This window comes from Maniola hyperantus, chromosome 13, assembly GCF_902806685.2.
Source record: "Maniola hyperantus chromosome 13, iAphHyp1.2, whole genome shotgun sequence".
Lineage (NCBI taxonomy): Eukaryota > Metazoa > Arthropoda > Insecta > Lepidoptera > Nymphalidae > Maniola > Maniola hyperantus.
In genome coordinates, this window is record NC_048548.1 from 681008 (window position 1) to 699790 (window position 18783).

The 18783-nt window shown below is 39.4% G+C and overlaps 1 protein-coding gene across 5 annotated transcripts in view; it reads right to left on the minus strand.

Annotated features, from left to right (window-relative positions):
- Positions 1–18783, minus strand: part of LOC117987809 (uncharacterized) — a 67156-nt gene that overhangs the window by 47816 nt on the left and 557 nt on the right. For 4 of the 5 annotated variants that reach the window (XR_011237422.1, XR_011237424.1, XR_011237423.1 and 1 more), the window contains exons 2-3: positions 7648–7780; positions 1047–1346 (exon numbers count right to left, since the gene is read on the minus strand). Coding sequence is in view for 2 of the 5 variants with exons in the window: in XM_069502411.1 (XP_069358512.1) it covers positions 1047–1346; positions 7648–7780 (433 nt within the window). In the remaining 3 variants the exon portion in view is untranslated. The remainder of the gene's footprint in view (positions 1–1046; positions 1347–7647; positions 7781–18783) is intronic. The other variant, XM_069502412.1, reaches the window with a different exon arrangement.

Here is an 18783-nt window from a genome sequence, read left to right on the forward strand (position 1 = left end):
GCATAGGGTTTAAAGCCAGGGTAAGCAGTAGTTAGGTAAGCAAGTCAAAGAATAATGAGCATTGAGCAATTTCAACCGAGTTAACTATTTCTTGGGTAAGCAGCGCTTTTATGCCTCTATGAGTTGCACGCCACTGGTTGTGAGGTTATATTTTTCAACTAAATTGTCCTAACCTGATCTATAATTACTACATAATAATAGACTACGACTACAATTTTCTGTAAACAACCAATTTACTTGTATAATGATCTATTCGGGGGCTTGCAGGCATCTAACAAGAATTTACTTACCAAAAAACTTTCAATTATTACAGATTCATACAATCATGTAAAACTATATATCATATATTAATATATATTAAATATATAAAAGGAAAGGTGACTGACTGACTGACTGATCTATCAACGCACAGCTCAAACCACTGGACGGATCGGGCTGAAATTTGGCATGCACATAGCTATTATGACGTCGGCGTCCGCTAAGAAAAGATTTTTGAAAATTCAACCCCTAAGGGGGTGAAATAGGGGTTTGAAATTTTTGTAGTCCACGGGGACGAAGTCGCGAGCATAAGCTAGTCATGTATAAAACAAGAAAGAAACGCAAGGTATGGTTAGTTAATTTTCAGACAACTTCTGCACAAAATTTAACTAAATACTGACTTTGAGTTTGGGCACTGTAAAATAAAAATGTCCGTAAAACAAAGGAATAAGAAATTAGCTAAGACATTAAAAGAAAGCGATTCTAAATACGCTTTCGGTCTCATTATTAACACTAGGTAGAAAATAAGAACCATAAACCTAAGATGGATGCATCTGATCACGCAAACGACATAATATATTCTGTCAATTGATGGGGCAAACTATAGTTTTTCAAAGCATACAAAACTTTTTTTTTATAGAGATAGCGAGCAAACGAGCAGGCGGGTCACCTGATGTTAAGTGTTCACCGCCGCCCATGAACATTTGCAGCACCAGAGGAACCGCCGATACGTTGCCGGCCTTTTAGGAATTTGAACTTGAAGAAACATAGAGGTTATCGTAACTTACCTTTTTCTTCTTCATAGTATCCCTCTCCAGTTTCGCCTCCAACTCCTTGCAGAGCTCGTGGCCCCGAACCTTCTCCGCATCCTGAGCCTTCTTGATCTCATCCACGTGGAAGACACAAGGCTGGACCGGCTTGAAGGTCGGGTCGAACTGGTTGTGGTCGAAGGGCTGCTTGGGCCGGAAGCAAGGGCAGACGCGCTTGGACAGGTGGTAGATGGAGACGATGCACACCAGGCAGTGGACGGACGCGATGATGAGGAGTGCTATGTTGGTCAGCACGGGCGTCCATGCTTGCATTTCATCCTGGAAACAAATTTTGGTTGTAGCAAAGATTTTTATTGACATTTGACCTTAACAATTGGGTATTTGCCTCCATTTTTTTATTACTTTATTATAAACTAGGATAAAAATAATGACGTAAACTGAAAAAACTAATTAAACCGATCAAATAACAAAAAAGTTATAAGCATTTAAATATTTCTGATTAGACAGAGATAGCGATATAGCATTGTGACGTCACACCTTACTAATGCCATAGTAGCTTTGTGCGGTTTCATACAAATTTTCGATTTGCGAGAAAGGGATAGAAGACCCTCCCACTCCAAAATTAAAATGCCTGTAACTTTGTTAACCTTTGTTGGATTTTAATGTTTTTTTAAGCGTACGCCATTATTTTTATACTAGTTTAGTAAAGTAATAATATTTATCAAATTCAAAAGTAGGAAAATACCCAATTGTCTTGATATTTTCTATAGTGTCTAATTTTCCTTATACTTTCCAATCTTTAAGGTTGCCTGGTAGAGATCGCTAATTAGCGATAAGGCAGCCTTTTGTATCTTCCTTCTGTCTGTGTTTTTTATTCTTTAATGTAATCCTTCTTGTGGTTGTGCAAATAAAGTGTATTTATTTATTTATTTATTTATAGTGATTCTAAGAGTGCTTCATATTATGCTGCGATGCGACATGGTTTTTATGGTATGCCCACGTTAATCGTTAGCCATAACTTTATGAGATAGGAATGGGTTCGGCTGGTCCATGGCAGATGACAACGCACAATCTAATGCGTTCTGAAATTGAGAGTACTCAGTTGTGTAAACTCGGTCACATCGAGTACATTTTACCATTTTTAGGGTTCCGTACCTCAAAAGGAAAAACTGAACCCTTATAGGATTACTTTGTTGTCTGTCTGTCAAGAAACCTACAGGGTACTTCCCGTGGACCTAGAATCATGAAATTTGTCAGGTAGGTAGATCTTATAGCTGACATTTGGGGAAAAATCTGAAAACCGTGAATTTAGGGTTAGATCACACAAAAAAAATTAAATTGTGGTCATGAACTAATAATTAGTATTTTCAACTTTCGAAGTGAGATAACTATATCAAGTGGGGTATCATATAAAAGATCTTCACCTGTACATTCTAAAACAGATTTTTATTTATTTTTATGCATCATAGTTTTTGAATTATCGTGCAAAATGTCGAAAAAATACGACTGTAGTACGGAACCCTCATTGCGCGAGCCTGACTCGCACTTGGCCGGTTTTTACTGTTACAATGGGTTCCACGGTCAGACGTACAGATGCTTAGTACGTAATTATATACCTACTTTACCTACTTACCAATTCGATTAACCAAAGATAATAAAAGCATAACAATTGTGAGTTTCTTTAACCCATTATTACTTCTAAATTCCTAAACAGATTTAGGTATATTGGACATCGCTAAAATACTAATCATCCCGATGACGCATTGCGATGGCGAAAAATGCCATGACAGGATTAATTGGGATTTGGAAGAACAGAGGCATATCACTCAAAACCAAGATCCGTCTCGTTCGTGCCTTCATCTTCCCAATTTTTATGTATGGAGTAGAGACATGGACTATCAAAGCAAGAGAAAGGCAAAGAATAGACGCGTTTGAAATGTGGTGCTGGAGGCGGATGCTACGGATTCCGTGGACTGTCAAACGCACAAACGTGTCTATCCTTTCGCAACTCGGAATCACTGCTCGACTCACCTCCATATGTTACCAACGATTACTCTCATATTTCGGCCACATCATACGGCGGGGGGACGACAGCTTAGAAAAGCTCATAGTGACGGGCAACACTGAACGCAAAAGACCGAGAGGCCGCTCACCAACTAGGTGGTCCGACCAGCTAAAGGAGTCAAGCAGGTGTGGATGGTAAAAATGGCCACCGACAGAAGCCGATGGAAACAGATAAGCCATTCGAGGGCAGTTTGCCAGGACCACGATCTTCAGCAATGAAGGAACGACCGGAGAGAGAGAGATCATCCCGACTCCCGAGTGACACTGGCTCTATTTTTTTTAGCTTCCTGTTTTGTTATAATTACTGCATTACCGGGTCGGAAAGTATGAAATTCTGAGAAGATATCGACAGCAATGCGTTTGAATACATCCTCTTTGGTTAAATTATTCAAAAAGTTAAAAAAATCTATGGACTTCGTACGCGTGGATTTAGATTTTTAAATATCCCGTGGGAACTCTTTGATTTCACGGGAAAAAAGTAGCCTATGCCACTCTCAAGGTCTTTAACTATACCCATGCAAAAAATCACGTCAATCCGTTGCACCGTTGCGACGTGATTGAAGGACAAACCAACAAACAAACACATTCTCGCATTTATAACAAGGGTACTGATGATTATATATTAGATGAGTACCTAATCGTTAGCATGTTATTGGATAGTCATGGGAAACTAATCATCAAATCCATTAAACTCATATCGACACACTCGTCTCTAATGACAAAGAAAACATTTGTAACGAAGTTCCCGCGCTCGGTCCAAGGTTCGTACCTCTGTTGCAATGATGATCATGATGATATAAAAATAATGGCTCGTAATAGCGAAGCATCATCGCTGACTTAAGAGTGCGTGCGGGCCTTGAACTATGAACGTTGGGAACATAAATATTGCATTTACCTTACGATATTTACTCGTATCGGTAATTGGCACTTTAAGCCAAAGACATTCTAAGTCTAAATAGGCAAAGCTCTATACATCCGTATTGGGGTCTGCCCGCGAAATTCAAATATGATTTGGATTTTCACAATTTGTAAACTAATCCGACAAAGTAGATTTATGGCATTCAAATTTCGCCCCTAGCGATATCATCTTCACAGGTTTATATAAATATCCTTAGTCAAAATAATGAGTTTGACGTGAGCTACTTTGAATGCCATAAGCCTAATTTGTAGTATTAGTTTACAAATTGCGAAAAACCAAATTAAAGGAGATTGCCCATTTTCTTAGGAGCTTTGGGCCCCCCTTAATATAATTGTTATGTCACCATGGTTTTCATTTTATTTTGTATATAAATAACTACCTTTGTATATTCTGCAAACGATTTCGATTTATTCACCCTGGTTATAAAGAAATCTTATTTTTTATGTTGCCGATATTGAGGTTATATTTAATTAATACTTCTTCAAAATAAATGGATGTTTACGATTCTGACTTTAATTGTGGATATTTTCAATAATAGAGTGAAAGAAAAGTCGTAATAAAACTTATAATCGTAAAAATAACACATTATTTAGAAATTAATTTAAGTTTTGACACGACGCGACGCCACAAAAGAGGGCCCGTTCACGGGCGATCTCCTTTGAATTTCGCGGGCAGACCGTGTCTTCCACCTTAAAAGGTGAAGCCAAAATTGAAAAAACCCGCCAAGTGCGAGTCAGACTCACGCACCGAGGGTTCTATAATAATTATATTACAGTCGTATTTTTTCGTCATTTTGCACGATAAATCAAAAACTATTATGCATAAAAATAAATATAAATCTGTTTCAGAATGTACAAGTAAAGCCCTTTCATACTATGATACCGCACTTTGTATAGTTATCTTACTTTGAAAATTGAAAATATTAATATTTGAGAGATTGCAGTCAAGGGCTAACTTGTATCTGAATTTAAAAACCAGCCAAGTGCGAGTCAGGCTCGCGAAATGAGGGTTCCGTACTGCAGTCTTATTTTTTCAACATTTTGCACGATAATGCAAATACTATGATGCATAAAAATAAATAAAAATCTGTTTTAGAATGTAAAGGTGAAGACCTTTCATACGATACCCCACTTGATATAGTTATCTTACTGTGAAAATTGAAAATACTATAATTATTAGTTTATGACCACAATTTAATTTTTTTTGTGTGATATAACCACAAATTCACGGTTTTCAGATTTTTCCCCTAATACCAGCTATAAGACCCACCTACCTGCCAAATATCATGATTCTAGGTCAACGGGAAGTACCCTGTAGGTTTCTTGACAGACAGACAGACAACAAAGTGATCCTATAAGGGTTCCGTTTTTCCTTTTGAGGTACGGAACCCTAAAAATGACCTATTTAACTGAAAATTATGTAATCAAAGTGGTTCAAACATATCTGCATAATGAAGCGCGTATTATTGAATGTGCGAGTACATTGGTTGCATAATGAATGCTGTCAGAACAATAACCAGATTGGATCGCACCCGTCCACGCCTCTTAGCATTGTGTTGACAAAACATTTAGCTAAGTACAGTACGCGGCCGAAAGTGATGAACATCTGCCTTTAGAATGACATTTCATCTTTGTAGAGCGTTGCGCACTTGGCCGGCGTGGCGGATTATGGCCTTATCCTATTTCATTCCGAGAGGAGACCTGAGCTCAGTACGTAGTGCTAGTGGGCCGGCGATGGGTGGATCATTTATTTTATTTATTTTATATCTAATTAGAACGGCAGTGCCAGTTACACTAACTAGATGATTAATAATAAATTTAAATACGAATAAAGGTACAAGAAAAAGACATAAAATACATAACGATAAAAGATCAAAGAATTTTGAATATGTACGCTGAGAACATTGAATGACATATTCATGCAATGCTCTCAGCGTACTTCAGTAACTCCCGAACCAGTATTATAGACCCATCATTAAATGGGTCCCATTGAGCATTATTGTCCAACAGCGCGTTGAATGATGCTAATGAACGGGGTATAGGTGACATAGATCTAGCAACAGTGCGATGATGTGGGACCACGAAAAGTTTATTTTTTCGTGGACGAAGATTACTGTTGGATTCAGGGACATGTATGCGACACAGTTGGTCATGAAGCATCAAAGCCATACTGCCAATCCGCACTTGGCCAGCGTGGCGGACTATGGCCTAATCTCATTTCATTCCGAGAGAAGACCTGAGCTCAGTAATGGGCCGGCGATGGGTCCATCATGAAGCATCAAAGCCAAACTGCCAATCCGCACTTGGCGAGCGTGGCGGATTATAGCCTAATCCCATTTCATTCCGAGAGGAGACCTGTGCTCAGTAGTGGGTCGATCATGAAGCATCAAAGCCTTATTTTGGCTAGCAAGTGTACTATGCCTATTGTACTAACTGGTGCAAAATAAATCGCTTAATCCTAGATTAAGTCACTTGCGCCGGCGCATAATCTTGTTGCTGATCCCTAATATTAAAATTTAAATGCCTCGGCTTTTGTCAATTTGATCAACTATTCCAGTCATGTTTATTTATTCGCAATGAAGGAACCTAGTGGTGCTAGTGGTCGTGATTTAAATAGGTAATTAGGTATTAAACTAAAATGATTTTTAGGGTTCCGTAGTACACAAGGAACCCTTATAGTTTCGCCATGTCCGTCCGTCTGTCCGTCCGTCCTAATAGTCTCTCAGAGACTATTAGTGCTACAAATCTGTAATTTGGCATGGGTACAAATATTAATCACGCCGACAAAGTGGTGAAATAAAATTGTGTTTTTTTGGGTAGCTCCCCTACATGTAAAGTGGGGATGATTTTTTTTGTCGTCTATCCCATAGCGTGGGGTATCGTTGAATAGCTCTTTTAAAAATACTGTGGGTGTGGAAACATCATTTTTCGATTTCTAGATCTGTTTGTAAAATATGATGTTTTAAAGTGCCAATTTTTATTAGAGTCAAGTGTGTGTGCCCCCCCCCCCCCCCCCTCTATCAGCCAAATGGTAGTACATATATAGGAACGTGAAAAAAATTCAGGAAAACTATCATGGCTAAGTTGTGACTACGGAACCCTACACTGCGCGTGGCCCGCCACGCACTTGGCCGGTTTTTTTAGTCCTACAAAATACAAATACGCGTAGGTGGGATGGTGAAGACCATTGTAGCCATAGTAGAATACTTAATTCCAACAGTGTGTGTTGCCAGTGATCCCATGGCATGATGCTCGCTAACTATGGGCCCCATAAGAGAGTCACTCAGTGTGCGATGGAGAGACTCTATGCTTGAAGTTTCTTCACTAGGAGGAGATCCGTAAGAGAACTACAGTAACTGACATAGCTCAACGTGTTGCGAAGCTGAAGTGGCAATGGGCAGGGCACATAGCTCGAAAAGCCGATAGACGGTGAGGTCCCCATTTACAAGGTGCTAGAATGAAGACCTCGCAACGGAAATCGTAGCGTTTGAAGACCTCCCAGTAGTGGGAAGACGACATAAAACGTGTCGCAGGGAGCTGCTGGATTCAGGCGGTGCAAGACCTTGGCGTGTAGAAGTTCCTAGACCTATGTGCAGAAGTGGATGTGTATGGGTTGATAATGATGATGAAGACTTACTTCAAAGCTGGTGAGCGGTTCCTGCTGCCGCAGCGAGTCGCGATGCAGGCCGGTCGCCGCCAGCACAGCAGCACTGTTGCCGCACGCCAGGCAGAGCAGCGACAGCGCCAGGAATGCTGTCAGCAGACCGCTGCTGTTGATCACAACATTTATTTATAAATAAAATAGATTATGACTTCGTCCGCGTGGACTACACAAATTTCAAACCCTTATTTCACCCCTTTAGGGGTTAAATTTTCAAAAATCCTTTCTTAGCGGATGCCTACGTCATAATAGCTATCTGCATGCCTTGAGCTCTGCATTGATAGATCAGTCAGTCAGTCACTTTTTCCTTTTATATATTTAGATAACTTTGAAGAAGCACCTCTAACTTTTCAGAGTTGTGCGTTTTATGCAATTAAACTAAGGAAAATATCATGAGAAGAAACCTGCAAACCTAAAAGAACTCTCCATGATGTTTTCAAAGGTGTGTGAAGTCTGCCAATCTATAGGTACTTGGCCAGTGTGGTGGTGGCCTAAATTCTTCTCATGCTGAGAGGAGACCCACAGAAAAAAGGTTTATACAGGGTGTAACCAGAACGCTAGCAAAAACGAAGACAGGTGATCCTACTGATGATTACTGATATGATAAGATACCACAAAAAACACCAAAACAAAAAACTAGTATTTTCTAAAAGTTCGCAACTTACAAATAAAACATTAATTGACTGACACTAGAGGTCAACGAACGTCGCGTAGATAAGTGCCGCGGGATGAATGCTACGGTGGGGGGAATAGAATATATTTTTAAGTAAACTTTTACAATTGCTTTTGTATCGTTAAACGGTTTAATTTACCACCGGTTTGGAATGCCGTTCCTACCGAGAGGAACCAGCAAGAAACTCGGCGGTTGCTCTTTTTAAGTTTTCAATTTACAATAATATATTATTACTAGCTGATGCCCGCCACTTCGTACGCGTGGATTTAGGTTTTTGAAAATCCAGTGGGCACTCTTTGATTTCCCGGGATATAAAGTAGGCTATTGTCATTTCTAACTGGATTCAATGTCTAACGAAAACTTTCAAAGATACCATGCAAAAAATCACGTAGATCCGTTGCTCCGTTGCGACGTGATTCAAGAACAAACCAGCAAATCAACAAACACACTTTCGCATTTTATAATAGGGGTAGTGATAGCATACTGTACATTGTAAAAGCAATTGCAGCCCCGTGCATTGCTGGAGCGAGGCAAATCCAAGGTTTTTTATCATTTACATATATATATACCTTTTTACAATGCTTTTTTTAGGAGCATACTTGTAATAGATTTTTTAAACTTTCGTAAAATATTACGCTCGTCTCTACGTGTCTAAGTCGCACTTGCTTATTTATTTTACTCATTACTTGACGAATAGTCAAGTTGGCCGAGTCACGCTACCGTAAAGAGATAAAGAAAATAAAAAGGCCTTGTCAATCAAAAAGAAACCATCTTCGTGCTGTTGGCTGTTATGATGACTGTGATGTAGGTACTTGCTTTTTGTGTTACATGATTAAACGCCATGACGACGCTACTAGCACTTTCGTAATGTACCCATAAAAATATAATAATATAAAGCTTATCTATTAGCGTATTTGCTAGTGATGTACCGAATGTCATATTTTGGACATTCGCCGATGCGAATGCGAATATCTGCTGCCAACGTTCGTGAATGCGAATGAGTTTTTGTTTAAATTTAGCGCCATTTGTCTATGGCTTGGTGACCTTGGCGGCAGTCCCTTTACCAAATGATAAAGGTTCGTACGCACCTGAGCGGCGCGGCGCGGCGCTTCAGCGAGCTGCACGTCGCGGCACAGAGCGTCAAAATATCATTTCTATCATTTTGTATGGCGCATATCGCACTAGAGCGGCGCTGCACAGCGCTTCACCGCGCGTTGCCGCGCGGCACGGCTGGAGAGAATATTTTGAAGCGCAGCGAAGCGACGCGCAGTGCAGTGACGCTAGTGCGACATACCCAGCGGCGCGGCACGGCGCTTCGCGCTCGTACGCGAACGGGTATAAAAGTGACGCGCAAGTGACGCGAGGTGCCGCGTACTGAAGTTGTAGTGCGGTAGGCACCGTCGAGCGGCCTGAGGTGACGCGTTCTGCAGTCGGACTGAAGCGCCGCGCCGCGCCGCTCAGGTGCGTACGAACCTTAAAGAGGAGACTGATAATGTGAAAACGAGGTTAAGTTACTTTATATTATTTAAAAACATAAGAAATTAATGGATATTGTTTTATTAACCAACTATTACATAAATTATTTTTTTATATGAATCACAAAACATTCGCAGTAATTTTGCGAAATGCGAATGCGATTGCGAATATGCGAATATCCGCGAATGCGAATGCGAATATTCGTTACATCACTAGTATGTGCTCTCTCTAAATAATTATGGAAAGTCGAAACATCTCGCGCAAACGAAAACTCACATCGCAAGCAATGCCATCTTTTAGCTAAGTTTCTTCTCTTCGCATATTGCGTATACTAGCTGATGCCCGCGACTTCGTTCGAGCCTGATACGCACTTGGCCGGTTTTTTTTCAGATACAAGTTAGCTCTTGACTGCAATCTCACCTGGTGGTAAGTGATGATGCAGTCTAAGATGGAAGCGGGCTAACCTGGAAGGGGTATGACGGTTTTCTACACGGCATCGTACCTGAACGCTAAATCGCTTGGCAGCACGGCTTTGCCGGTAGGATGGTAACTAGCCACGGCCGAAGCCTATTAACAGACCACAAATTTAGAAATTACAAAATTCGAACCCGGGACCTCCCACTAATAAGACATCAGCGCTTACCACTGCGCCAGGGAGGTCTGCGGAAAATCACGCCATCTCAGAAGATTAAGCTAGAAGACATATGGGTCTGCCTGCGAAATTAAATATTGGATTGCATGAATTGAAATGAAATGAAACTCATTATTTTGACTAATTTCTTAAACTGGACACTTTCAAGTAAAGATTTTTATATAAACCTGTGAAGATTATATTGCTAGGGGCGAAATTTGAATGCCACAAGTCTACTTTGTCGCATTAGTTTACAAATTGTGAAAACCCTAATTAAATTTGAATTTCGCGGGCAGACCCGTGTCTTGGGCCTTAATTGAGAGTGTTAATCAATTAGGTACCTACTCTACCAAACAAATGAAGGTAATTTGAAAGTGACAAGTGCTAACATAGAGTAATTTCAAACACAATAGTGGGCGATGGAACAAGTGGATAACAAAGCAACGAGCTCACTCAAATCAATGGTCGGTGGGCAGATGAATTAATTATCTAGAGAAAGCGACGGATCGCCGCGAGATGTTGTTACTGGCACAGATTACGGTGATCATAGTGATAGACTGATAAACTAAATATATAAAAGGAAAAGGTGACGACCTCCCTGGCGCAGTGGTGAGCGCTGTGGTCTTAATAGTGGGAGGTCCCGGGTTCGATTCCTGGCAGGGGTTTGGAATTTTATAATTTCTAAATTTCTGGTCTGGTCTGGTGGGAGGCTTCGGCCGTAGCTAGTTACCACCCTACCGGCAAAGCCGTGCCGCCAAGCGATTTAGCGTTCCGGTACGATGCCGTGTAGAAACCAAAGGGGTATGGGTTTAATAAAATAAATAAAAAACTGCCATACCCCTTCCAGGTTAGCCCGCTATACTGCATCATCACTTACCACCAGGTGAGATTGCAGTCAAGGGCTAACTTGTATCTGAATAAAAAAATAAAAAAAAAAGACTGACTGACTGACTGATCAATCAATGCACAGCTCAAACTACTGGACGGATCGGGCTGAAATTTGGCATGCAGATAGCTAATATGACGTTGGCATCCGCTAAGAAAGGATTTTTAAAATTCAACCCCTAAGGGGGTGAAATAGGGGTTCGAAATTGGTGTAGTCCACGCGGACGAAGTCGCGAGCATAAGCTAGTTTGTATATTATATAAAATTCAAAATCCTGACTGACTGACTGACTGACTTATATATCAACACACAGCCTAAACTGCTGGTCCTAGAGACATGAAATTTGGAGGGTGTGTTTTTAGTAAAGAGTAGGTGTCCAATAAGAAAGGATTTTTCGGAATTCTACCCCTAAGTGGGTCAAATGGGGGTTTGAAATTTATGTAGTCCACGCGGATTATAAATAAATAAAAATGATGATTTTTTAATTCTAGCCCTATAAACTACCGCTACACAAAAAATCATCATCAACATCATGATCAATCAATGGCTCACTACAAAGAACGGGTCTCCTCTCAGAGTGAGAAGGGTTTTGGCCATAGCCTATCACGCTGGCCATGTGCGGATTGGTAGACTTCACACACCTTTGAGAACATTATGGAGAACTCTCAGGTATGCAGGTTTCCTCATAATGTTTTCCTTCACCATTAAAGCAAGTGAAAAGTATTTAATTAATTAAAACGCACATAACTCCGAAAAGTCAGAGGTGCGTGCCCGGGATCGAACCCCGACCTCTGATTAGAAGGTGGACGTCTTAACCACTAGGCTATCACAGCTTACAAAGAATCACTTCATTTTATTACTAGAGTTCAAGACCCTATTGTATAACCACATTTGGAATGTCATAACTACGTAATCGTAATCATATAGGAAGTGGGTTAATACATAATCTCTCGTATGTAAAAGTACTCTTATCTTTCGAGTAAGCAATACAGATCGCAAAAACCTCAATGAGATCCCGGCGAGGCGAAGATGGCAGCACTTTACATCATATTAATTGCACTATTCCGGCTTTGTATGTTATTACATGCAACCATTGATATAATAAACCAAGCTTGGTTAAGCTATAAAACCTTAACCGACCACAAACTATAATTTGAGAAGAAGAAGAAGAAGAGAGACAGCATACATATTACGTAAGTTTATACATATAAAAGGATAAACTGATCGACTGATAACGTACCTAGCTGCGTTACATAACAATTTTATTTTCTGTTTAATTTGCCTATGTGTTATTTTGTTAGGTTAAGAATTTTCTTTTTCTTTCATATGTACTACTAAGATTATAATGGAGCTGACATGTGCATAAGTATAAAAGCCCCCATAAATTAGAAATCCTTGAGAAATGCTAAAAGAAGCCAACAACACGACCTCATTTGGTAAAATACCGCAAAATGTTGAGAAGTTAGTTACATTATACAAAAACCAAGTTAACCAAGTGTGCAAATTGATTGTTTGCGGATCGCCCGATAAATAACCGTGCTAAATATTCAGTTAGAAATTGCTAAAAATCGCGGTTAGCACAATGAATAAACACTTAATATTTTCATGATATATGCAATATAGTTAGTGTTGAAAGGAAGAATTGAATGCAAAAGGGCTCCGACGTGCTAATTCGCTAATTCAGTGTCTCACTGAAAGATAGCCGCCGAGGTAATTTGACATTTATTTTTAATCCATCGAAGGTTTTTTACGAAAAATATTTTAATGCCACTCAATGAGGCAGCAGTGTAGAACCAACCAATGTCAAATGAGTTTGGTGGCTATCATTCAGTGTCAGACACTGAGTTAAGACGCTAATGTTTTTTTTAACGATATATATAAGAGGCTGGCTTAGTTATCCGAAGATAGAGGCTTTGGATAAATAAACTTTTCGTATGATGACCATTAAACTTCGTTTTAAAGAGGGTACCTATACGATGGTAATTATTATGAACAATATTAACACACTTTTAGGGCGTTTGTGCATTCATCCGTATTCGGTTCGTATCCGTGATTGTTCAAAGCGGCCGTCATACAAATACATACCTACTCATTCGATTCGTATTTTTACGGAAATATGTGATTTCACGGATGAGTGCACAAACACCCTTAGAATAAAATGACAAGGAACTGAGAATCTTTGGCGTTTTTATATATCAACGACTCCCACGAGTATATCACTTAATGTGCCATTTGAAAGTAAACCTAAACTATGTAAAAATAGGGTTGTGATTGTGTTGTCTTTTGACGTAAGACATGATAACGTTAGAGAAACGGGTGAAAGCACATGTACGCAACAAGTTTGCGCATCTGCCGGTAAATATGACGACGCCATTAGTCTATTTACCTACCTAAGACTTATTTCAGACTAGACGATGCCCGCGACTTCGTCCGAGTGGATGTAGGTTTTCAAAAATCCCGTGGGAACTCTTTTATTTTCTGGGATCAAAAGTAGCCTATGCCACTCTCCAAGTCCTAAACTATATATGCAAAAAATCACGTCGATCCGTTGCTCCAACAAACCAACAAACAAACACACAAAAAAAAACACTTTCGCATTTATAATGTGGGTAGCGATTGAACACTTGAAAAGAGCAACCGCCGAGTTTCATGCTGGTTCTTCTCGGTAGGAACGGCATTCCGAACCAGTGTTAATTATTTCACGATTCAAAAGCACTTTAAAAATTTAATTGAATAAAAAAATATTCTACTAATTCTATTTAGGTTCGGATTCTCCGGAACCATAGTTGCGGTAGTTGGCTTCGCACTTGACCGATATGTGTTTAACTGTTTAGCTCACTCACTCGAACGACTGCTCGGTTCCATTCGTTATTGTTTGCGTTCAACGTTTTATTGCACTTTAATTATTGTCTTCGCCATTTCGCGCTGGTCTGCAGTTTTATTATCCACGTATTTAATGATTTAATTTCCTTTTGGCCGCATTTCTGAATTACATAATATTTCTTTAATGCCTAAAAGGCTGGTTTCAGATTAAGTTAATTTATTTATTACTCTACTACATGGTCTATGCTGTATTGTGTTGTGTCTGAAGGCATTCAGCGATCTGTCTAGTCAGTCTAGCAATATGGGCCGTCTATATTGCTAGACTAACGGACAACCAGTGGACAATGAGAGTAACGAGCTGACCCTGGATCAAAAGGCACACGAGGTAGAGGAAATAGAAATAGAAATAGTTTTTATTTGCTAGAATGTGGTAATACAATAGTAGGAAGGCCGCTTTATCGTTAGGACGATGACCTAAAAAAAGTGGCTGGACCACTGGTTGCTCAAAGCCAAAGACAGGGTGCAGTGGATTTCTCTGGAGGAAACCTTGATCTGAAAAGGGTTCTTCATAAAAATATTATCGTTATGTATTTATTTTAACGTCTAGTATTTTAAGTTCCATTTAATAATCCTATGTTATTGTATAATTAGAGAAGAAATAAAAGGCTTTTTATTTTTTATTTTATTTATTTACTAGCTGATGCCTGCGACTTCGTACACGTGGATTTTGGTTTTTAAAAATCCCGAGGGAACTCTTTGATTTCCCGGGATATAAAGTAGCCTATGTCACTCTCCAAGTCTTTAACTATTACCATGCAAAAAATCACGACAATCCGTTGCTCCGTTGCAACGTGATTGAAGGACAAACCAACAAACCAACAAACCAACTAACAAACACATTTTCACATTTAGGTATAATATGGGTACTGATTATAATATGGGTACTGATTTATGCTTATAAAGTGCTTTTGAATCGTCCAATAATTTACCACTGGTTCGGAATGCCGTTCCTACCGCGAAGAACCAGCAAGAAACTCGGTGGTTGCTCTTTCAAGTGTAATCGAACTCAAGCATTTCCACTAAATGAGACCACAGCGTTTACCACTGCGCTAGGGAGGTCGTCAAAAACAATTTTATGCAAGACATTTCAGTGTCAAAGAGAGTTCGACCATTCGATAAATGCGTTCCGCTGATTTCTCGAATATCTAGAATAGAAACCCAAGCCGCAGAACAAAAAGACTCCAAACGGTGAGCAAAACAAGTAAATACTAAATTCCGAATGATAATAAGCGGTTGTCGGTCACATTTTTTGTGGGAAAGTATTTTTGTGTTTTCGTCTAACTTGGTTTGTTTATTTGTTAGGGTTCCGTAAGTACCTCAAAGAAAGGAAGACACTCCGAGACACGCGAATTTTGAGTCCCGCGTGCGGGGATCTTAGAAAAGCAGCACAGGGAGCAAGTGACAGTCGACGCCCAAAATCTGGTAGCCCTTATGGTGTCAAGCGAGGATGAGTGGCACAGATACGGTCAGATGCTGAGGGCCATAATGATGAGAAGGGAGGACAGAGAAAAGCAAGAAAAAAAGGAGAGAGAGCAACCAGAGGGTCCAGAGGTTCCGTGCTGGTCTCACAGAGGGGGAGGTTCTTTTAGTCCGTTGTTCATGAACAAATACTGTTATTTTCAACTTTCAAAGTGAGATTACTATACTCTTACAATAACTTAACATACACTGATATTGATATCTTCCACGATTCTCTAATTAAATTTAAGAAAAAATTGTACTCCATGAATGAGCTGACATTGACGTAATCTTTAATCTTTAAATTGTTATCCTTATCTGACTCTTATCGAATTTAATTTAATTTTTATGTAATGAGCAACTAATTTTATTAATTAAGCAATTGTATTTATTAATTTAGCTGTAGATTATATTTATTAATTAGTGGTTAATGTTAAAAGTTTGTAATGTAGGTATCAGCTTATTGTTAACACAACCGGAGACTTACGTAATGCTGTATATGCCTATAATTGATGATTGTAGTAGGACTGGAATTGTTTGTGACATGTTTTTAATATTTGTGAATGTTGTTACAATTTATCGTTGGCATATCTAATAAAAAATAAAAAAATAAAATATACCAAGTGGGGTATTATATAAAAGGGCTTTACCTGTATATTCTAAAACAGATTTTTATTTATTTTTGGGCATAATTTTTTTTGATTTATCGTGCGAAATGTCGATGAAATACGATTATAAGTAGTACGGAGCTCTCAGTGCGCGAGTCCGACTCTCACTTGGTCGGTTTTTTGTAGTCGTCGAGATTATCTACTGCTGCGCTGTTGCTACCTGAATATCAGTTATGGTAAATGTAATTAGTGTGGTAAGTACCGTTTAATACTTATTAATAGTTACCTCATGAATTGTTAAATAAATATTATGATAAAAACTGTGAAATTCATCACTTTCACTGGTTGTTATTAATAATCACACCTTATTTTTTGGTAAATATAACAATTTTTCAAAAAATTACTTCGTTGTTTCGATTATAATAAGGAAAAGGTGAGTGACTCTGACTGACTTGACTGATCTATCAACGCACAGCTCAACCTACTGGACGGATCTGGCCGTTCGGCATGCAGATAGCTATTATAACGTAGGCATCCGCTAAGAAAGGATTTTTGAAAATTCAAGTCCTAAGAGGGTGAAATAGGAGTTTGAAAGTGTAGTCCACTTTTAATGAATAACTTTTGACTTTTGGCTACAACCCAGGTTTTGAACTCGGGATGTCAAGACCAGCAGCCACGAGACCAGACCGACCATACACTGGCGTGCATTAATGATGCTCAGAGTTCCGCTCGAGCGGTCCCCACTGTTTCTAATGAAACCCGCTCATTACAGACAAACACAAAAAACGATTATTGCTCGTAGACGCTGCGATGGACGGCCATCAATCAAAAGGAAGATAGCTGTACATTGTAATGTGGAGAACATCAGGAAGTACAGGTTTTTCTATTATAAAGAAATCTGCATGTTATTATTTACTCTTCGTTGATGCTCAATCAAATCAAATTTTTTTAAATACCTAACTGTATCGTGTACTGTTTTAGAGCAAAGCATCACAAAAGTGTGTGTGATAGCCTAGTGGTTAGGACGTCCGCCTTCCAAACGGAGGTCGGGGGTTCGATCCCGGGCACTCACCTCTAACTTTTCGAAGTTATGTGCGTTTTAAGTAATTAAATATCACTTGCCTTAACGGTGAAGGAAAACATCGTGAGGAAACCTGCATGCCTGAGAGTTCTACATAATGTTCTCAAAGGTGTGTGAAGTCTACCAATCCGCACATGGCCAGCGCGGTAGACTACGGCCAAACCCTTGTCAGTCTGAGAGGAGACCCGTGCACTGTAGTGAGACGGCCTAATAACAGAGCGCATAATGCAACAAGCATTAATTGTTTTTAAAATGGGATATAATTGGCTTCGCTTGTTCCTACATATCTTCAGTGCGTGTACCTGCGCGCGGAACCGAGTGCACGCGAGCACGCGTTGCACGACGCGCGTGCAGTGCGCGCCGCTCTCCAGTTACGACATCTCACCTACTTAGCCTGCCACCTTACTTTAGTAGACTGATGCTATAAAATGAAACATTCGCTCATCTATACTAATAGTCTAAACATACAAAAGGAAAAGCTGACTGACTGACTGACTGATCTATCAACAGGCGGAACGGATACTGGACGGATCGGACGGAAATTTGGCATGCAGATAGCTACTATGACGTAGGCATCCGTTAAGAAATTTTTTTGAAAATTCAACACCTAAGGGGGTGAAATAGGGGTTTTAAAATTTTTGTAGTCCACGCGGACGAAGTCGAGAGTAAGCTAGTAAGGTTATATAAATCATTCTGCTAAATGTGCTGTTTCGTTTTTATTGCAGTTTTCACGAATATATAGATCGCTTTTTGGAGAAGAAAACATTTTTTAAATTTTGATGTAGGTTTAAATTTTTATCATTCAAATACGTATTCATCTTTCCAAACGATGCTACAATTTTCTATCTCTATTCTTATCCGTTATATTCGAATCAATACTCACCTAGAAGAATAAAATTATTATTAAGACTATCCTGGCCAGAGTCTTACTTAATACCTTTCATCATGATCAACCTATTACCGGCTTACAACAGAGCACGGGTCTCCTCTCAGGTTTCGGCCATAGTCTACCACGCTGGCCGTGTGCGGATTGGTAGACCTTTAGGTGGTTCTTAATACCTTTAGGTGGTTCTCAATTCGATGCGAATATTTTTATCAGTATCTTTTGCATTAACACTTTCTTTTTGGCCAGTATTTCTAACTATACCTACTGCAGAGATTTTAGGATTCATCCTAGATGGAAGTTATACTGTTTCTTACGTATTCTTACGTACCTAAGTACTGCCTTAGGGTACCTTTTGTACCCTAAGTAACGCAAGACATTTATTGGCGTTTTAAACATTTTCAAGAGACGCGTCGTTTCAGTCAATCATAAATGAAAGTAGTCAATTTACTTCCATAGTTTTGAAGCTACCTGCAGGACGCAGGATTCTACTAAGTTTGATCGAAAAGTTTTTTTTTGCTTTCTTTATAAATC